The 22,187-nt window shown below is 47.5% G+C and overlaps 1 protein-coding gene across 8 annotated transcripts in view; it reads right to left on the reverse strand.

The window, feature by feature from the left end:
• RFX2 (regulatory factor X2) overlaps positions 1 to 22,187 on the reverse strand; it is a 61,875-nt gene that overhangs the window by 21,712 nt on the left and 17,976 nt on the right. For 3 of the 8 annotated variants that reach the window (XM_054181781.1, XM_054181780.1, XM_054181777.1), the window contains exons 1-4: positions 6,753 to 7,694; positions 5,248 to 5,337; positions 4,163 to 4,242; positions 3,236 to 3,500 (exon numbers count right to left, since the gene is read on the reverse strand). In XM_054181781.1, coding sequence (XP_054037756.1) covers positions 3,236 to 3,500; positions 4,163 to 4,242; positions 5,248 to 5,337; positions 6,753 to 6,866 — 549 coding nt within the window. In that variant the 5' untranslated portion in view covers positions 6,867 to 7,694. Of the gene's footprint in view, positions 1 to 3,235; positions 3,501 to 4,162; positions 4,243 to 5,247; positions 5,338 to 6,752; positions 7,695 to 8,027; positions 8,297 to 22,187 lie in introns of those variants that run through there. The other 5 variants (XM_054181785.1, XM_054181779.1, XM_054181778.1 and 2 more) reach the window with 4 other exon arrangements.

Raw genomic sequence — 22,187 nt, forward strand, 5'->3', positions numbered from 1 at the left:
TATCTGGGACCTGTTGGTGCAGGCAGGACGAGGCGGCACACATCAGCCACGGAAACCAGCAGCCAGCAGCTATCTCTAGCATCTGGCCTCATTTAACAGCACGGTCCTGCGCTCCTCCATAGGCACACGCACAAAGCATCGCATCTGCACAAGGATGTCTCAGCGGCCTCCTTCACAGACTGGTTTGCTCCCTCTACTCCGGTTTGCACCGACTCCCAGCAGGGTGAAGATAGTGGTAGAGATAAAACCAGCCCTTTACAAACCCCAGCTCTGTCAGAAAGGTGATAGGACGGAACAAATCCCATCTAAGTTCTGAAGTAACATTCAACGACCAAAGACACAGCCTGTGCCAGGCCCGTGTCTGAAGGTGCTGCTCTGTCCAAGCACCTCCAGAACCTCCCTTGGTTTCTATCCAAAAGTGCCAGCACCGCAGCACTTCTCGAGAAGTTATCAGTGAATGCAAAAAAGGGTCAGTCTAAGAGTATATGTCAGTGCTTTTTGAGAAAACTGCCACACCGTGATGTATCAGGAGGAACCAAAGACTGATCGCTGAGGCAGCCTTCAGGAAATGAGTCAGTGTTAGAGGGAGACACCGTTTCCTTCCTCTGTTCAAGGAGCAGCGCGGTGCCCGTTGAGCAACGCCTCTTACACAAGCCCAGAAACGCCGCCTCTCCTTTGGCATTTGGTAAGTGTCCCATACAAATGGACGTCTTGCGTCTGCAGAAGAAAATATTATGGAGACCAAAGCTCTTAAACAGCCCCGCACGAAGGCGAGGAGCTCTGAGGACCCACTTATGGGAGGTCTCAAGGATTTCCTCTCTTGGGATAGCCTAATTTAAATGAGGATTAACAGTGCTCTATTGGCACAGACTTTGAATGGGGCTGATTCGTGTGCTGTTTTAGCCCTTTCAATGGAGCAGAACTTCATTATTCCAGCAGATATGGAAGATGGGTTTCTTTAAATATTTGAAGATTTTATTTTAGTGTACACATGGTCTTTACCAAACATCCCTCAACCTCCTGAGGCAGCGCTTACACCGTTGCTAATTCTGAAGCGCTACCTCGTTCCCCGTCTCCTCCGAAGACACTCTCCCTGCTTTCGAGGTCTCAGAGGCGGCTCTGCCTCAAGCCCTCTCGCTTCCCCATTCCTTGCAGCTGCCTCTCACGTTGCCAAGCCCTCACTTTGCTGGCCACTTTGACATCTGTCCGTCCGTCTGTCCATCCATCCATCCATCCCCTCTGCACTACACCTCCAAACCAAAAGCAAACCTTATGGCTTCCTCGGCTGCCTCTGCAGGAGCTGTACTTTTCTTTCTCTCCACAAAGCTCTTAATCCTGCCCTAAATACATTTTGCCAGAACTACAGCCTCTCTGGCCTCTTCAACACCAGCCTTTCCTATTCTCTGTTTAAGCAAGACATAGCAATGAAAAATAATGTTCTTACCCATTGATTTGATTTAGTCATTGCTCTCCTTAAGCCTTCCGCTATCCACCCATTGTTATGTGATATCCAAAGCAGTTATCACGGCTCTGCTCTATCCCCCTCCGACCCTGGTCTGCGCTGAAAGAACTGAAATCCACCCACGGACACATCCCTATCCTGTCTTCCACACACCATTTTCACCCTCCATAAGAGTCACAGACAGTTTGTGTGAAAATACCTTCAGAAAGTTCATCCCTACACGCAACAGCGGGAATTTATTTCAGATGCATCTTCAGAAAGGTCACTTCCTAAATTTGTTTGGTTTTTTTTTTTCTTTTTTCTTTTTGCTGAACAGCTTTATCTCACGTGGTAGACAGCTACAAACTAAATCTGTTCATGGGGCATTTCTATTGACACATATTCTACTCCGGCTTGGAAATTTAAAACAAAACAAACCAAAAAACCAAAAAAAACAAAACCCAAGAGTAATGTTGTGCAGCTTTGCAAGATGCAGTCCCACGCAGGTGACAAGGTCAGCAGCTACTTCCTTCAAAATAACCAGCTTGAGCAAAAATCAGAAGATGGTCCAATGCTAGTTTTTAACGATGAACAGTTAAAATACACACACACACAATCCCTCACAAGAAACGAACCCCAGCTAATCCAGAGGCATCTGCCATTTTCCGCCCAAAGCTGAAGACTTTTCCCCTACTTCTACCTAAGGCAGAGCACATTTACTCCAGGATCAAAGGCAACCAACCTTTCAAGGCATAAGGATTCAAAAAACGTGAAGTCTAGACTCTAAAACACAGTGGGAAAAGAAAGTATGACCAAACCAGCCAGATTTTCAAGAGTACTCGGTAGCAAACGGCTCCTGTTTTTCTCCCTGGGTGGTGCTGTTCACATTTTAAAATCTGGCCACATGGGCTGAATTACACCTACATTTGTAATTATGTTTACATACAAACGTAGAAACACACGTAAGTCAGTCTGGAAAGGAAGGTGAGCAGCGTCCCAGAGAACAACCCGCTCCTGGCAGCAGCCGCTCCTGAGCCTGGGAGATTCCCAGAGAAAAGCCCTGGGAGCTCTGGCTGCAGAAAGGCTGGTTTGGGTGAACAGTTGTGTCCCCCTGCGTCCCACACAGCTGTCCAGCTGTGCTTGTAGCACCCCGGCATCCTTAAAAACAATGAGAGCTCTAAAACATTTCTGTTTGATAAGTATTATCCCTAAAACACATTTTCTGTAACATATGGCATGGACAGAATACACAATGGTGTAGGAGATATATACAAAGACTTTTCGATCACTGTGCGTTTGGCACGCTCAGCTTGACATACTTTATGTGCTAATTATCCGCTGTGTTAATAATGGCTTTTTCAGGTCTCTTCATAATTAAAAATGTATTTATATATTTCTTTGTTTTGGGTAAGCCAAGCCCCGTGTTCAGATGTTATACTACTTAGAAAACGTAAATGTAGACAATTCTTTTGAGTTGGAAAGCCAAAACTTTTTGCTCGGGGGGAAAAAACCCAAACCCCCCGAGAATTTTCTCTTATCTCCGTGCTGCGTCATTTCAGTGATCCACTCGGAAAGTCTGACCAGCCTCTGCCCACCAGCAAGAGAGACGTTCCAAACTCCCGTTGAAGAATATCTGTAGTACACCAGTGTCTATTCTCTCCCTTGCACTTGCACGGCATGTTATACAGACATATAGACAGTGAGAACGATAGGAAGTTTTATTTTCTGAAGGTTTTTCAGTTCCCTTGGAATAATTCCTGGCCCCCGAGCTGCAACATCTGCAAGGCTACATACCGTTGCTGGAGAGGAGCGTGAAGTATGTGACAGAGAATGTCTAGTGTTTTCCATCCCCCCATGAATGAGATAGGCTCCCGAGCCGGAGAGGATCGGACTTCCCCCAATGTCCATGGTGATGCCCACCATGTTGTGAGAGGGAATGGCTGTAGGAGAGGATGCCGCTGTAGTCACCTGAGCTCCACCTCCCTGCGGTTCGAAGTAGGACGCTGCGCTGCTGGGGGCGTAAATCTGAGCTTCGGTGTTGTAGGAGTAGGTGGCTCGTCTGTCAAAGGAACAACAGGGTCAGGAGGCGGAGAGGAGCCTGCAGAGCTAACCTCAGGGACAACAGCTTCCACAATCTGAACCACCTTTTAAAAAAAATTCAACTCCACTGTCGGTGGGATTTGCTCCATTGAAACGGCACCCTGTGCTGTAAAAGTCACAACGTTAATTGTGACAATGTTAATCAGTCCTGTGAGGGCCCTGGAGCAAAGGTCCACAGCCACAGCCAGGGCAGAGCGCAGGAGCCGCTCTGCAGCCATTGCGGCCACCTCCACGCAGAAGGCTGACAGCATCCCGGGGGCAGCAGGGGATGCTCAAAGCAGGGGGCACAGCAGAGAGGAGGAAGAGGAAACCTTACAAACCCCCCTTCTTCCTCTAGCAGTTATGCTCTGGTTCCTAAAGCCGCCCCACCTCACCACACAATGGGCAGAGGGAAATATCAGGCCATTTATGCATCAGGATTCCCTGGCGAACAGCCCCTCCATGAGGACAACACCTCCTCCAAGGGTGGAGTCTGGCTGAAACTACCCCCATGCACACAACGTAGCGTGTGAAATGGTTGTTCCTCCTCTTCCTCCTCTTTATGGTGGGCAGCAGCAACCGGGTGGAAGGAGCCTGGGAGGACCCAAGGGCTCAGGAACATGGCCAAGAAGAGACTCTTACATGGTTCCATTGGTATAAACAGCTTCTCCTCCTTCCACATACTGGACCTGGGATGGATATACGTGCTGCACGGATTGCACCTGCAACGAGCAGCATAAACTCGAGTTAGGGGCATGTTATTGCCTAGGAACAGCAGGAAAAATTGCATATTACACCCTTAAACAACTTCCAACCTTACCTTGACATTTAGACTTTCTTTTTAACAGAAAAAAGAAAAAACAAACCAAACAAAACCCCCGCATGCTTAGGAATCCCAAAGGACGTATTTATTTTAAAAGGTCGTATTAAAATAAATGAATAAGTAGTTGCTCCATGAGCAGTGGAAACAATGGAGCTGGGTTTCCTCTGCACACGTGTCTCAGGGCTGGTTCTCCGCTGACTAATGAGGCTGAGATCACGCTGCAGCCTGTCCTTCAGAGAGGAGGTTGGCAGCGTCCGTCTGCACCCCAGCCCCCTTTTTCGTTGGTCTGGGAGGGATGTAGATGCCCTCTGTCAAGCTTTTTGTTTTTTTTTTTTTCTCGAAACTGAGCAACCAAATAAAAAATTGCCAGAGGAAAAAGGCAAGAGAGTCAGACTCACTGTCCACATGAAGCAGCACCGCATATGCCTGGTTTCTTAGGAAACAAGGACTGCAAAAGGCAAAGTTCAGATAAAGAAAAACACTTGCATGGCTCTCTGTCACCTAACCTTTCTACGAAGCCACATGCAGTCAGTACATTTATTTGTGCAATTAAAAAAAATCCCAAACACTGTGCCTCTAAAAACATCTTTAGAGAGGAGGACTGCTTTTAAATGGCAATTAAAAGCACCCATCGAATCTTCAAATGTATGAAAGACAACTGCTACAGTAAAGGGTCTTTCTAAATTTTAAATATCTTGAGAGTTTCTTTTGCCATCTGTCTTAGAAAGGAAGAGAGAGACGGAGAAAGCTGCTCTCGCAGTGATCTCCAGTTCTCGAATTGCACACAACCCTCTAATTATGATTTTTCTAAGCAGGTATCTGGCACAGGTTCAAATGCCACATGGGACACGGGGTCCTGTTGACGCAGGGGTCTCTGCGTGGCGTCTCACCCCGCAGATATTACCTGTTGTGGAACCTGCTGAACTCTGGGAACAGAGATCTGCTGCATCTGCGCTCCTTTGGGAGCGGAGCCTGCTGCTTGGACCAAAACCCTCTGAAAGAAGAAAATACAGCAACAAACACTTACTTTCAGTCTGTAACACAGGGGAGTCAGGCATTCTCTCTCAAACTTTCATGGAAAGCCTCCCTCCTTCTCCAGAGGTAGCAGTACCCTTACTTAGCCCGCCTGTGTCCCCACCCTTCCAATGCAATCTGCACCGGACACCAGCCTCAACTCAGTACCCTGAACCTGGGAAAAGCTGGATCCACGTTTTCTAACACGGATCATCTTAAAGGAAATAACAGCAAACAGTTGATTGAGGAGAGGAGCTCAACATGAGGTTCGGTCGCAGCTAAAGAAGAACCACTCCTCACACATTCACGTTTTCCTCCTATGGCTGTAAACTTTCTTCTCACAGCTGCTACACCAAACCGCGCTCTGCCTCCTGCAACATCAAATCGTGCTCTCCAAGGCACCACAGCCCTTACGGGTTCTACCAGCACCGAAGCTCGGATGGTTCTGCACCTCCCTTCAGTGCCACCAAGGGCACAGAAATGCTCTGTGTTGCCTTGCAGTGGCCAGCTCTGTCCTCTGCCTCTCCCCTGGCATTTCCGTCGTCCCCTGCTCTTCGTGTTACGCTTGGCATTCAGTTTGAGGTTGGACACACATCTCGTAGAGTGCTCAGCACCCTGCAGGTGCAGCCAAACGAGCGTGGGGACGTGGTGGATGGAAAGAAAGGATTCAGTGAGGCCTGTGGGAACAGAGCCTGGGACACCGGTGTGAGCGTAAGAAAGGAAACGTTCAAGCCAAAGATCAGTATGGCCTTTTAAACTGCCAAGGACCTTCTCCGAGGAGACAGTCATCCTCTGTGGCTTGAGGCTTTAAAAATACCCACCAGACTGGGCCAACAGAACGAAAACTGCAAAACGACCCCATGTGAATACTAGAAAAGACCTCGCCAATTACTGGCTTGCCTTATACATATATATTCATGATTTTTAGCCCTCTGGCACCCTCCCAACATGCCCTTTGTAACCAGCCAGAAATTCTATTCTAGCAGAATTATAGGAATATGGTAATTGCCCAGATTTCTAGGCAGCCTCTACAACACCAGTCCCCAGACTGACCTTCAGTAAGCCTGGACAGACTGGAGTTCCTGCAGCTGAGATAAGGACACGTACACTTAGGCCAGCCATCACCATGTCCCTTTTCTCTCCAAAAGAGGCTGTCAGTGCACGATGGCAACATTCAAAACCCTTGTTCAGGCCAGGCCTTGGCAATGCCACCTACACCAAAGGCTCAGAGAGATCCGTTCCTTTCTCCTATTTTTTACCCATTCGCTGTCATTGCTTTTACCAAGCGACACATCTCCTTTGAACAGCTGCCCAGCTCAGCTGCTTGTGGAATTTGTCACCGCCTGACCGGTTGCTCCTACAACCTTCCAACCAAAAATATTAACCATCCCCAACCTGTAAGATGAGGCCATCCTGTTCATACAGCCTTCGCTCACACTGAAAGGTAGACCAGTGATCAACAACACCAAAGGCTTCTGCCTCGCACCAGTCATGCTGCCAGCAGTTCATTCCTAGTGTTTTCTTTGTGCTGCTGGTGAGAAGGGAAGGCTCTGGATGCTCCTCCTCTTCAGCAATATTCCATGATCCTCTGGGTCTTCCTTAATCCATGGAGTTCCACTCGATATTCATGACGACAGCACTGGCAAAGGCTGGATGGGTAATTCCATAATCCAAAGCCGATAGGTTTTCTGAACTTCTTTAACAGGTCGTCACAGACAAATTCACACGAATGACTGGAGATCCCTAAGATACTTGGCACTATTGATGAGCGATACCCACATCATTACAACACGAAGAAGAAATGTCACCCAGAGCAATGGAAGATGGGAAGGCTGAAAGACGACCGCGAGCTGGCCAACCACCGCGTGAATGTCCAAGTCTCCTGGTGAATCAAATGCTCCTACTAATTCACAGTTTTCAATTGTTCCTTTTCATCAGCATCCAATGGCAGCTACTTCTGCTCCCTTGGGAATCAGAGAAGGGTGTAGCTAAGTTACACCCACCCATCCTCCTATCCCTCCAGCTTCCTGTGACAGAAACTTCTTTTGATAGTTCCCCAAATGGCATAAAAAGGAACCAGTTTTACTTAACCCTTCCCGTTTTGCACTAGAGAGTTTTCATTCATCAGTAGAAGTTATCATTTCTCTCCTATCAGGAGACCTCCCAAGCGCATCATATTCATGTATATGAATCACGCATCACGAATCCCTCCTCCCCAATTTAAAATGTCAGGATCCACCCACCACAGGAGGAGACCTCCACCCACTCCATGAGTGCTCCCCCCACCTCTTCTCTGTTGAGCTCAGTACCTTATTTGCAGAGATGCCTTTAAGGAGAGTTTCATTTTCTCATGCTTTTATTAACAAACCGAATAACAACAAGAGGATATTATACTGGAAGCAAACACCAAACTGGCATGAAATGACTTCCTTGGGTAGCTAAGTTAAAATCTAAACCCCGTGTTTTAAAGTTTACATGCTCATAGGGTGAACACATGAAATATCTACGGCCTTTATCAACACAACGTCCAGCAACAAGTTCTCCCCACGACCTCAACGAGCTGATTAACAATCCTCTCCTCCATACAAAAACCTTCGGATTAAAATACATCTGCCAGTAAAACAGGTCTCTTCTCCATGGAAACGGCATTCCCAGCTGTGCGTACGTTACCTGCTGCGACGCTGGCACGGGCTGCACCACCGGAGCTTGGGCTGCTGCCGAAGTGTGAAGTGCCACAGAAGCTGCTGCGTCCGACGCAGGCTCTGAACTCTGCATGCTCACTGCTGGGGAGAGCAGAGAGACATCAGCCGGGGAAAGAACAGCCCCACGCCGCAGCGAACGCCCCGGCAACCTGCCGGAACAAAATCAGGAACAAAATCCCAGTGGAAGATCCAAGGGAAGCGCTAGGAAGGAAGGTAGCTACCTTCCTACACAGGACTCTTTTTAGTCTTGCAGCTAATTTTAATACGGTATTATAATAAGAAAAAAAAAAGAAAGTTGCACAATTGTTCCACAGAAAGGAGAGGGAAGGAACAGAAAATGCACTTCTAAATATAACCGAAAAGTAGCGTTGGAAAATTATTGTGTCACAGTGAGGATAACTTGAGATCTGGAAGACTAAGAGCATGTTTTAAAAATCATTTTTTCTCCCTCTCTGCCTTATCATGTTTTAACTACTGCAAAAAAAAAATATTAATCAAATCTAAGTACATGCCTGGAGCTTGGCTAATGCTTTCATTTGGATATTTGGGGTCGTCAATTTGAGTTCATAGAATCATAGAAGGGTGCATTAAAAGTCATCTAGTCCAATCCCTGGCCATAAGCAGGGACATCTTCATCTAGATCAGGTTGCTCAGAGCCCCATCCAACCTGGCCTGGAATGCTTCCAGGGGTGGGACATCTCCCACCTCTTGGGGCAACCTGGGCCAGGGGCTCACCACCCTCACAGCAAACAATTTCTTCTTCCTCAGATCTCATCTCATTCTCCCCTCTTCCAGTTTAAAACTGTTCCCTCTGGTCCCATGGCTCCCCTCCCTGCTCCAGAGTCCCTCCCCAGCTTTCCTGGAGCCCCTTTAGGGACTGGAAGGGGCTCTAAGGTCTTCCCCGAGCCTTCTCTTCTCCAGGCCGAACCCCTCCAAGTCAAATACTTTCATTTGGAAAGTGGGGTGGTCAATTTGGGCTTAGAATCACAGCTGATAATCAAACACAAACAGAAGAACAGCGATTGTGCATCATATTAAAACCTGCAAACCAACCCCACAAAGAACTACCTCTACTCTCCCATCCGTGTCCTTGCCCCAAAATCCCATCAGTGTCACCAAGGTCCCCGAGCACACACACGCCATCGCCCTCCAGTCCTGCTCCCTCGCTGCCACCCTATGGGGCTGATGCCCTCAGCACCTTCAAATCACCGGGTCCCCAGCACTCACCCAGCGTCACTCAGCCACCCTGGGAAGCATCCCAAGGGCCACGCGGGGATGTCCTGGGGACGGGGAGGTGGCAGGGGAGCAGGGCCGAGCGCCTACCCTGCAGCACAGGCTCTCCATCCCCCGGGGCTCCTCGCTCCCTGAGGGCACTGTCCCCACTCCCCGCGTCTGTCCCCCGTGGGCCACGGGGCATGTTACAGCCCGACCACCCCCGGGACACCGAGGGTTGCTGCAGTGGTGCTTCCCAAGAGCAGATAATGTCATTTTGGGGTTTTTGATGTAATATGGAGGGGTGGGGAGGCCTTTTTTTCTCCATTTCTTGTGAAAGTTCCTGTTTAGAAAACTATTTTAGGAGGGTTTCTGCTGTCACCTCACAACCAAAAGATTCAGAAACATCCAGATTTTGATCAGTGTCATTTCTCCTTTCTCAGCCTCGCTGCTGAGCGTAATATAGCCTCCAAATAACCGTGTGAAATCTTTTCTGGTTTATTTCCCTTCTCCATCCAATATTTAAACTTTTTCCTCAACTTTGTGCAAGTTAAGAGGCAAAAGGAAAAATGAGAAACCGAGAGACGCTGGACCCTGCTCATTTGTGAAAAAAGAAATGCAAGGGGGAGGTGAAGTTACAAAAGTTACCTGTTTGTTCTCCTTCAGCCACTGAAAAAAACCCCAAATACTTAGATTCTTCATAAAACAGGTTTTTATGACTTTTTTCCAGTCAGTGCTGACCCATATTCCCATGTTACCCATTAGCAAATTACACCAATTACTCTCCTGACTCCCCCGAAACCCCATAGCCTGCAAGTAATTTTCTTTCCCATTTTCTTTCTTGCATCCAGGAGAAAGAGAAGACACAGAACCCACAGAGTCACTGCTCCAAATACAGCTACCAGATTAATTTAACGACCCAGAAACAAGGTAAAGAAATTTAGTCACTATTTATCACTGTTCGTGGCCCTTGAGCCCGTAGCAGACGTGCCCAACCCCACTCCCTGCAGCTCCACTTCTCCTCCCCGTGGGTTTTAGCCAAAACCAATTCGGGAGAAGACACCAGTTGCAATTAGCGCTGTGGGATCATGAAAATAATAATTCTTGCAGTAAATTAACGAAATAGCCTCCCGCCTGTCCCAGCCCAAAATTATTTGCAACTAAAGATTTGGCCAGCACTGCTGGCAAAGGAGGCGGGTTTATAAAGCTCACGTGAAGATGCTCGAGGAGAAGAGAGGGGTCACTTTTACCATACTTGTTCTCCTCACTTTTCCAAGGGCATTTTATTGTCTATTATTTGTGCCCAGGGCTCCGGTTCACAGCTTTCTAGGGTTTTGCGAGTGGAAAAGTATAGCATGGTGAGGTTACAGAAGAAAGGTGGGTAAGATGTCAAATCTATTTTAATGTTCTATTTGAGAATGGTTCCGGGAGGGTGAGATCTCGGCACTTCAGGGCTACAGAAAGGTCTCTTCTCAAGTGTGGTTATAATCAGAAAAGGACACTATCTCAAAATTACCACCTACTCATCTCTGCTGATAAATTTTGTCTTCTGGTTTCCCTCAGTGGCCAAAAGAGACCAGAGCAGGGTCTGCAGGGTGGAAGATGAATTGTCTGCTGCCAAAATAAATCATCAACACTATCTTCAGGTTTGTTACAAAATGCAGGCTCTGTTAATGATGACAACCAAGCCAGACACAAAGACCCCGACAAAATCTGTGGCTGGTACTTCCAGACAAGGTAGACAGCCACGCAAGTGCTGGTCCCCCAAGGCACATGTACAAGACTACTTATTATTTTGTTTATCAGTGAAACATCCTGGATAAAGAATAATTCATTTCCCATTAAAGCCATCCTGCATTTCCTGAGAACTGGGGAGACAGATACGTGCGTGCCATCTGCTAACATTAACTTGTGCTGATGAAAAGCTGAACAACGTAAACAGAATTCCTACGCTCCGAGAAACCATCACAAGGTGCTACAAAGCTTTGCCGACATCCCGGGAGCAGAGCTGCCAAGTGACAGTACCCGAGCCAAGGCTGCGTATGGATAAAGCATCGGCTTTCAAGCAGGAGAGGAAATATGGCATCCGAACTCTTGCTCTTCCCTCTGCTTGGGAGTTGTGCATGTAAAGGAACACTCTTGTAGGTCGTTAATGAACATCGGCTGCCGGAGCACGGCCCTCTGCTTCTGCAGCTCTTTGGCAGTTCTGACACATCCCTAAGGCAAATGTCCATGAAAGGACTCACCGCTCTCCTTCCATCTCATTTTTTACCTCCCACGGGGGAGGAAGTTTTACAGGGTTCTTGATCACCCTCTCCCAACAAGGACTCAGTGGCTCAAAAGCGAGCCTTCCTGTTTCCCAAAGACCGAAGATTTGCTGCCTTCCTCTTAAATGTGGTCTAAGGAAGAGAGGTTCATCCCAGCCATGCTTCTTTCCCACTCCTGGCAGGGGGAGAACAGTGGACCTCTCTCGTAGCACAGGTGATGGACAGAAGCTATTAAAAGGTGTCCCGTGGTTTCTGACAGCCGGTGGAAGCCTGACAGCTCGTCAGCCCCCATGGTACTGGGGAGTTTGCACACACTGAGAACCTAATTAGCAGTCAACAGAGCCAACGGTGGGTCACAGAATCACAGAATGGTCGGGGTTGGCAGGGACCTCTGGAGATCATCTCCTCCAACCCCTGGCCACAGCAGGGTCACCCACAGCAGGTGGCACAGGAACGCGTCCAGGAGGGTTTGGAATGTCTCCAGAGACGGAGACTCGCCCACCTCTCTGGGCAGCCTGTGCCAGGGCTCTGCCACCCTCACAGCAAAGAAGTTCCTCCTCGTCTTGAGATGGAACTTCCCATGGGCAAGTTTGTGCCCGTTACCCCTTGTCCTGTCCCCGGGCACCACTGAGAAGAGCCTGGTCCCATCCTCCTGACACCCCCCCTTTCAGTATTTATAAGCGTTGATAAGATCCCCCTCAGTCATCTTGTTTCCAGACTGAAAAGACCCAAGTCCCTCACCCTTTCTTCATAACAGAGGTGTTCCAGTCCCCTTGTCATCTTGGCAGCCCCTTGCTGTCCCCTCTCCAGCAGTTGTCCATCCTTCTTGAACCGGGGAGCCCAGAACCAGACACACTTCTGTGTCCAGTCAGTTCAGTGTCACAGAGAGGATCTTTCTCAGCTCCAGGGCTCCTTACCAGGTTCAGCCAAGTCCATTATTTTTGCCGGGGAATGAGAAGACAGAACCTGACCACGTATAAAAAATAAAACCCCGGTGAGAAGGGCCTTACTCAGACATTGGCGTTTCAGGTGGAGACAAGTTTGAAACTCCAGTTGGTTGCTCAACGCGGCCGGGAATGTCACGTGCAGCATCATGACCGTGGAAGGCACTGCAGAAATCCAGCTCCCAGATTGCATCATCACTGAATGAATCAGACAGATAACAAGGCTGCTGCGCTCTGGAAACCTTCTGTTTACACACAGCTATCTCGGTATCCAAGCAAACAGCTTGACAGGAAAGGAAATACAGAAAAAACTAATAACTTCTGGGTGCTATTTCTGGTCCTGCCACCAGTTTGCTCTGTGACCTTGAACAGGATGCTTCCCCTTCCCCGCGCTTTAATATTCCCACTCCTAAAAAAGCCACAATACTCCCCTAGGTAAGGTTTTTTTTTGAGCACCGGTCTCAGAGGGCTGTCAAAGTCTGAATGCGTTTGAGAAAGACAAGTAGTAATACTACAAGCCTCGAGGGTTGATAAAAACTCCAATTGTCACCGTTTCATTCATAAGCCACGTTACCTTCATGTAAATAGCCTCGCCTTTGTTAAGCTCTCCTGCCTAAACCAGCTCCAAAATGCTGGGAAAACAGAGATAAGAGGAGCATTTCAAAATATTTTTCACATTGAAGTTCGCAGCGAGATGGGGGGAGAAAAGGAGGGGGCAGCAGGAGGGTATGGCACAGCTTTCTCCTGCCTTCCAGTGCCGAGAAGGGAATGCAGCAGCATCCTCTGGACCGCTCCCCAGGCTCCCAAAAAGAGCTTGGGAGAGGAAGGGGGGGGTCCGCGAGAGCCCCCAGGAGCAAGAGGGGTGCCCCTGGGTGCTCGCCGCCACTGCAGCCCACGAGCTCTCCCAGCCAGGGGACGAGGAGGAACTGCAACTATTTTTCCACAGAATGTTTTAATATAAACTATCAGCTCCACGACGCTCAAACAAAAACGGTTGGGAGCTAAACGCCAAGACCTCAAACTGTCTTAATAACTGCTGCTGATTAGATCCAGAGCAGGGAATCTGCCCCAGGGAAACATTTGGAGTTTTTTTTCTCGGGTCCTCGCTCCGTGGGGCTGAGCTGAGCACCCCAGGCGGCTCCCAGACTCCAAATAAGAGAGGATTTAAGTCCCTGCCTTCCTCAGGCCCAAGGTTGCTTCTGTTGTAATTGGGGCCAACCTACTTGGGGGTGTTATTCTAGAAGAAAATGGCACGATTGGAAGTGAATATAACTCTCCCCCCCCACCTTATTTTTATTTTTTAAGAGCAGCCTTACATAAATCTGGAGCGGGACTGGCACAGTCTTGGCTCTCTTGTATTTACATATCTTTATTTTTTGAAGGTGAAACTGTAAAACATATCAGCTACCCTACACCAGCAACCAGTGACTGCTTTTTTTAAAGCCAGAATAATCATACAATCATGCTAGTGTTGATTTCAAAGCACTAAAGTTGTTACTGTTTCAGTGAATCACTTGCTCATTTGAAGATGAAACAGATCATAAACTATCTTATTCAATTTGCTTTTCAAAGCTTACTTGGTCATCCTTTGATCTTATTTAAACCTTTTAAATTCCTTTATTACATCCTTTTTTTTTTTTTTTCTGGCAGAACTTTTGAAATAGAATATTATACTGGGATATAAAGGAGGGAAAGGAAAATATCTTCCAATGAGGAGTTTGTTGTTGTTTTTAAGAACAGTCGACGGGACAAAGTTGCTCACAGCTACTTATATTTAAGTTTCCCAGTAAGCCCCGGTGGGTGTTATTACCTCTACTGGACAGGTAGTTCCACCCCCCCTCCACTTGCCGTTTGTAAATTGGCAAGAAAAAAAAAAAAAAACCACCAACATTGTAAATGGGTTTAACAACTTCTTCACACAGGGGATTTAAATGGCATAAAAATCGGCCAGGAAAACGACTGCCTTGGAAGTCCAGGACGCGGTGGTAACTCAGATTTTTGACGACTGAAGGATGTACTTCACGGCTTTCGTTTCAAATTAAAACATACAGGCGGGAAAAGTTTCTTTTTTCCAGGTGAATCTACTATAATTACGCTTGCTTTTTTATTAATGAGATTGAGTACCCCCAAGAGCCAGGGCGCCCAGCTGGGCGCAGGTTCTGCTCCGAATTTTGTTTGTTGAGGGGCTCCCGGGCTGCCCGGGGGGTAAAATAACCAGGGAATCCCACACGGTCACATTTCCATACACAAGCTATGAATTTGTTACAGAAATCTCCTGGTATCTGGTATTTTACTGAAAATAATGGGAAGGTTGTAGTTTAATTTAAGAAAAAAAAAAAAAATCTCATCCATAACATTGACCTGGTAGGATCAAAATTCAAACCCAGGTTTTTGCCTTTTTTTTTTGGTTGGTTTCATGCATTTTTTGCATACTTTGAAAGGAAGGCTTACATTTAAAAATAGTTATTTAGTTTCTGGAACTTTTATTCAGGTTTAGTTGGCTTGGAGCTTAGATAAATAGGCAAACCAGAACAGCAATAACTGAATTCAGAAGAAATAAAAATGCTATTTAACCGTTGTGTTCTATGTGGGCTCGAAATGGTATTTTTTCCCTTGATTACGGAAAACGGAACTCTGGTTTTTACATTTAATACATTCACTCCTGAGAATCCTCAATACTCTCAAAAGGACTGAAAATACTAATAGGAATGCAGGGAATTGCAGATTTTGACTTTCTTTTCTAGTAGATGCACACTATCCATCAACTTTATCCACCACACTACGCCGCATTTATTTTACTAAAGAAAACCTTCTTAAATATTTTCCATTTCATTCAACATTTTTGGCTTGGTCTCTATTTAATAACCTGCCTTGCCTGAAAAGGCATTAGTTGTGTTTTAGCCAGAGCAGAGAAAGGAAGTGTTTCATTTTTTGGAAGAAGAAATTGTTTGATCTGATGTGAATGAAAACACCATGGAGCGAGCGACACCCCCTTGGAGCACAAAATCGCACCCAGCGTGCTCCCTGCCTCCGCACGCAGCCTTTATCCCCGCTGTGCACGTCTCCAAAGCACGATATCTCCAAGAAAAAACATGCATTCCCCTGAAATTCCAATCAGGAATTTTTATTTTTTTTTTTCCATCGCCCATGAACCGCAGAAGCCGGAGAAGCACCGGAGCGGTGACCTGCAGGCAGCCAGAACGTGGCTCTGAGCTGAGACCAAGGGCCAAGTACGGCCCCAACTCTGCACCCTCTTTGGAAAAACATGACTCCAGCTCACCCATCTGTGGCTCCAAAAGAAACTCTTCGCTTTGGGATTGCTGAGCCAAAGAGAACCTGCTCTACCAGCATCCACGTTTGGGAGTTATCTTTTCCTTCAGACCGTACAAGCGATGGCTGGAGAACAAAGCTCCCGACGCGGCTGTCAGCAGCGGGTGCAGCTCAAAGCGTTTAGAAGTCTGGGTGCCGAGCACCTGAACTTCATCCTTGTCCAAAATCCTGTACAACTGGCAATCACGATGCCAGCTTGACTTAGGAGAGCTACGGTATTGCCTGGTTTTTTAATGCTCTAAAAGCCCTGGAAGAAGAGCCTGCTATTCTGGCTTTCAAAGGGAGCCAAGAAACGCAGGAGCAGGTTAGGACTGGACAGAGTCTTGGCTCATCAAAACCTTGGCTTTGGCACCAAAACCCCTCATGCCGTGCCGAGGACAGCCCCTAACGCCCACAGCCATGCGGGTGCCCCACAGAGCCTGGGATGCTGCGGGATGCTGTGGGATGCTGCCCGGCATCCCCGCTAGCAGCAACAAGCATCCTGTACCCTTTGCATCCTGAAGGCTGGAGCAACGCTCGCCTTTCGCATAAACCAGCATCCCCTCCCAGCAGAGGCTGGGGGAGAGGTTTGGGCCTCTCCGAGGAGGAGAACGCGAGCTCTGAATGCGAGCTCTTCCAGACTAACAGGAGCTAAAGAGCATCCTGAACTGCGTGTCACAACCTTTAGCCTTTTAATAAGCGGTGGTAAGTGGAGGGGATGGAAGGGGGAAGCAAACATGAGAAGGAACTTGATAAAAAGCTGATTCTGGAGAGGCTGCTTATTACATTGCTTCCAAATGCTATAAACAGAGAAGGCACCAGAGCCTTCCACTGATTAGGTTAAATTAATTTAAACCAGAGGCAAATGCTGCTTGTCTAAGAGCTCTAGTTACCTGGAAACACAGATAAACCCAAAACACGCGTTTCAAGGGCAGCAGGCAGTATAGCTGGGGGTTTTTTTCAGAAACCTGGTCCTCATGGAAAAATACAAATTTGGAAATGGCTTTTATTAGCAATAGTTAATAATATACCAAAATACAAACACACGCTTAGTCTTTAATTAGATTTCATGGAATCGAGTCAAGTAATAGATATATACACACACAGATAATTGTTGCGTAACAGCAGCTCACTAATCTTTGCTGTTTCTTTAAAAGTAACTTTCCGAGAGGCAGAAGAGAGGGAGGAATGTATCTGTGCTGGCCGGATAATTTGGAGTTTCCTTAAGGGCCAGCTGAGGCTGAACAGCAGAAGCCGCGATGGTTTAACGTTGCTGGCGGCAGCCTGGGGACAAATCCCATGTGCACGGATCTCGGACCTGAACACGGGCAAAGTAACGTTGCGAACCTCCCACCCGTACAAAAACCTGTCCCGTTTTCTTTATGGGTTAATAATACGAACACTCTCTGAGCGTCAAAAGCCAGGACTGGATTTCTTCAGCTCTAAACGCATCCCTTTTGGTGCTCAGAAACACAGGGGCCAGCACAGGGTCTATTTACTGCCGTGCCGCGTCTCCCCCTCCGTCTCCCACAGACCCACCTGCACCCGTCCCAGCTGTTTGCTCTTAAGAAAAACTCCAACAGCTTCCAGATTTCCAGCCCAGCAAAAGCCTGTCAACGAGTTGCTCAAAACCCCTTGTTTCTTCCCTATTAACTGCTGCAACATATGCATTGGCGCTACCTGCTGAAAGCAAGCACAAGTTCTGAGCTCAAATTAGTAATTTTCCTTTATTTTTCATAACGTGCACTGTAAGGGTTTCCCAGGGCTGTGATTCAACAGGGGAAAAAGAGTGTTTAAAGCAAAAATCTGGCACAAAAGCATTTCAAAGGTTCCTTCCTAGGGCAAACCCTAAAGTTTCAATTGTCAACCAAACCAGAACATCTGGTTATTTTTGCCCCTGTGGATTGTAGCTCTGCTCCTGCGTGCTCCCAGGACGATCCCAGGTTCCTGGGTACAGCTAATCCTCCCCTGACTGAACCGGGCTCGTTTTGGAAGAAGGAACTGCAAACCTAGGTACTCGGCTGCGTTTTGCAAGGCTCGCTTTTATAGCTTATCCTATGGCAGAAAGCTATGGAATGTGTCACTTACTTTAATCCCAAGAGATCAGCTTAATTTAAAGCTGTATGTTCATCAGCCATCGCTTTTTACTTGTTTAGACTAGATGATCCTTTCAATGGTATTAAAACCAGTCCGCCTTTTGGCAATTTAAGTGTGAAGTGGGAGATTGCTGCAGTATTTCATTTAGATGTGGGGCGGCAGCAGCAGCTGTTTCCATCATGTCTACCCGGCGAACAGCAAATACAGAAGTAACCGCTGCCAACACAGTCCAGTATATTGTTATTTATTTATATAGCACCATTCACAAGCATTGTGGTACTTAATGAAGTTAAGCAGAACAAGCCACAAACATAAACTGTGGCAGTTCAGAGAAGAGACGACTTCATCTCGGATTTTACAGCAGCATCCGAGCCAGTGCTCTGGAGGCCTCCGGGAGAGATTCCATCACGGGAAACATGGCACGAGGGGGTAAACAAGCAGTCACGAGCATTAGCGTTCCTGCCGGTTTGTAGTGGGTAGTTTGAGAAGCCAGAAAGGAGAGTTGGAGCAAGGGGAGAAACAAGAAGTGGTCACTTTTCCCTCTGAAAGGCAGGTAGTGCCCGAGCGGGCATGAGGAGGAGGAGGAGAAGAGGAGGAGGAGGGCTTGTCTGCTTTCTCCTGACTCTAAGGGCAAGCTTCTTTGTCTCTCTCAAACGTCTGCATGAGCTCGGACTCCACCATCCATCCACCTGCACAGGAGATGCTCTTCCAGGCTGTGCTGACTCGGCACACTCCGGGAGCATTGCCCTGACAAGGGACTGGTGTTACTGGGGAGGAACCACCACGGGGGGCAAAATGGGGTCCTGCCCTTTACGTGATGGTGCCCCACCAAAACCACCTCAGGGGGATGTGCAAACTTTTCTCACGAGAGTTTGGGATGTGCTTATTGATGCTTCTGCTTCTACCCGTGCAGTAAAACCGGACAAAGCTCCCGATCCGCGTTGCCTATGTGAATTCACAAGTGTGCTCAGCAGAGCCCCAGGCTGGCACGGGGTGGGGGTCCCAACACTAACCTCACAGTTGTTATTCAACTGTTCCAGCACAGTATTCAGCGCATGTTTCAGCAAGTAATGGCACAGAAGCGACTGCTTTGCAAACCAGCGCACCGCTACCAGTGAAGAGGGGGAATGAGCTGGGTTTTTTCCTGTGAAAAACTGAAGGTTCATACATACAGCTATCGGTGACCGGGACTGCAGGCTCCAGGACTAAACAAGACCCCAGAGAGAAGACACGAACTATCTAGAGACACGCAATTCATCCTGGAAAGGCAAAGAAATGAGAAGGCTGCTTCAGATCCCCAAGAAATGCAGTTTGGGAATATGGATTTGAATATTCTGCACCGCTGTATTTTTGGTGAGGACAGTAACAGGACAGCCCGGATTCTAGGGGAATGGGGAAGATAAAGGCTTGCAACAATCCCACACCGCTCTAATAGCTCGCGCTCTCCCAAAGAAAGAGAATTGACTGTTACCGAACCAGAATTTAACCGAGTTATATCTTTTATCCAGGCAACAAATTCCTGTGGGCAGTATTTTTGGCCTGGAGACACGAGTGGGTGGCTTTCCGACAGACAGCTCCTTCTGTCTGTAGTGTGGCCAGAGTGGGGGGGTCCGATAATGCCTAGAAAACAACTTTTTTTCCCCATTCAGTAAGCGTGCAAAGCAAAGCTGCAGTTTTAAAAGCTCGTCCTCCAGCGCTGCGCTGCTCAGGGCTGTGCTTAGAGCCCAACAAGCCGAGTGGGAAGATTTAAGTCCTTTTGAATCATAAATTAATTGAGGGGGGGTGGAGGGGTGGCTTTAGCCCTAATCCTGAGACTGCTCCGAGGGGTTACGGGGGCGGGGGGACCCCCGCAGGGCGCAACCGAGGAGCCGGAGCCCACCCGAAGCGGTGGAGGAGGCGATGCTGGGGGCGGGGGGGGGGGAGGGATGCGGGGACCGGGCTGTTTGGGGAGCAACAGCGGTTGCCATGAGCGACGCGGTCCCCTCCCGTGTCCAGGGCGCGTTGCTAGGCAACGCGGGGAGCGCTTCCCAAACCAAACATCCCCATCCCCATCCCCGCCCGCCGCGAACGCGCACTAAATATGTCAGCGGGTATTTTCAGAAGCCCGGGAGGACTGACAAATAATTTCTTTGCTATAGTAACTGCGAAGCGGGGGGGGGAGGGAACTGCGGGGTTTGGTGCTTTGTTTTGGTTTTATTTTCTTTTATTTAATTGTTAGTTCAGGCTAAACGGATTAATAGGCTCGACAGCGTTCCTCAAAGCAGATGCCCAGGAAAGGAACCTTTTTTTGTGTGTGTTTTTAAAAATATTATTAAGGAGTTAACCTCTTTTGGAGGCAGTTGTAACCCGTCATTACGCAAACCCCCACGTCCCCAGTTTGCTGCCCAGGGAAGCAGCGCACGGCCAGAGCTTCCCAAAAACACACGAGTCCCTGAGCAAGTATTTTTCAACTAATTTTTTTTTTTTTCCCACCTATTTGTAGATTCCTAGAAGTTTCCCAGCAGAATTTTGATCCCTTTACAGCCGGATTTAGCTTACTTAAAACAGGTTTCCTTTTCTTGGTGGTATCTATGAGTCCAGGGAAAGATAGTCTGGCTGGGAAATAAGCTTTCCGAGAGGGCGTGTGTGGTTTTTGAGCGTCCTCCGATTTAATGAAGAGGAGAAACTCACCAGAAAGATGTTTTCTTCTAGTTTCATGAACACGGGAAACTCGTTTAAATTCTCTGCTTTGCCTTTTTTTTTTTTTTTACTTTAAAATTTGAGGCAACTAATCATAAAAAAAAAAAATTAGAAACACTCTGAGGACTTTAAGGGAGAGCTTTCTCTCTGTGGAAATAAAAAATAGGGACAGGCTTTTGTTGGGCTGGTGGAAACAGATCATTGTCCTGGGTACAGTGGTATGATCTAAAACATAAAAGTTCTGCTGTGCTGGCTGATCGTCATTAAGGCCACATGCTGCTGTCACAGGTTCCCAAATTCAATAGGAGCAGAATTTGGGCAGAATTTGTCCCTCCAACTTTTAAATCTAAGCTTAGGCATTGGCATCACATCAGTTCACCTTCACAGCAATTAACCATAAAGATTATCACTGAAGTTGCTGATTTCCACATGCGGGGTGCTTTTAGTGCTTCCTTTGGCGTTTCTCTACTAAAGGCAGAGTCTTCCAGGGCTCTGCGCCACAATTGCAGCAAGGCATCCACTTCCCCGAGGCAGATGTCATGAAAAGCAGAAATCATTCATCCACTGGATAAATAATAAGTCATAGCACTGGCCGCTTTTAAAATAAGGTCTTTCAAAAATTCTTTGTTTGAGGATTATTTTTTTTTTCAAACTATTGCTGACCTCAGTCCCCAGACTGCTCCTTCATCTTCTAGCATTTGGCTGCATTTATCTCCTTCTCCGGGGGGGCTCACACACCTCTTGCATGAGAGCAGCAGACCCAGGAACGTTGTGAAGGAGGCAGCTGATCTGTTTCTTGTGATGTTCAGAGCAGCATTCAACAGCGTGCAGACACTCATGCAAGACAGCCAGGAGTTTGGCATAGCCTGGCAGCTTAAAAATGACAACTAAAAAAAAAAAATCAAGAAATATCAGAACGTGAAGAATCTCCCCAGCAAAGGGATAAAATACGCATCATTTGCGGCTATTTGAGGTGGTCTGGTAGCATTTGCACTCATAACATAAAAAAATAAACTCAAAATAAGCTCCTTCACGGAATCCCTGCACGTCCTACCTATTGCCTTATGGTAAGCTTCAGCGTCAGCATCTCCAAGGTGTGTGAAATACAGTTAAAAGATGCTTTAACATTGCAACATTTGGCCAAGTAAAGGACTTGAAAAGATAACCCTGGCTGAGAGGAACACCTCGGCCACGACAGCAGCAGAAGTCTAGATGAACGTGACCAACCTCTTGATAACTCCGGTCTTACTCAAACGCCAGCGCGCAAGGCCAGCCCAAACCCCCTCACTCCTTGGTCCGTCCACCAAAATTACATGTCTTGGCTGGCCTTGACCCAAGACCTATCAACTCATTGCAGAGTGTAAAGGCAACTAGCTGCCCTGAAAGAGACACTTCTTATTCCTTTTTAAGATGGGCAAATGAAGTCCAAGATTCTTCTCATTCCATTCCTTTCTGCTAAGTGCCCTCATTCCTGCTTTAATATGCTAAAAAAGTTACCCCTGGGATGAGGAAAACACATTAAAGTTGAGAGCTGACATCTCTCATCTCAAGTGGGGAGTTTTAGGGTTTCATTGCTGGAGTTCTGTTACCCCCCCAGAGCTATGCCTGACAAGAAAAAGG

This window comes from Rissa tridactyla, chromosome 22 (assembly GCF_028500815.1).
Source record: "Rissa tridactyla isolate bRisTri1 chromosome 22, bRisTri1.patW.cur.20221130, whole genome shotgun sequence".
Classification (NCBI taxonomy): domain Eukaryota; kingdom Metazoa; phylum Chordata; class Aves; order Charadriiformes; family Laridae; genus Rissa; species Rissa tridactyla.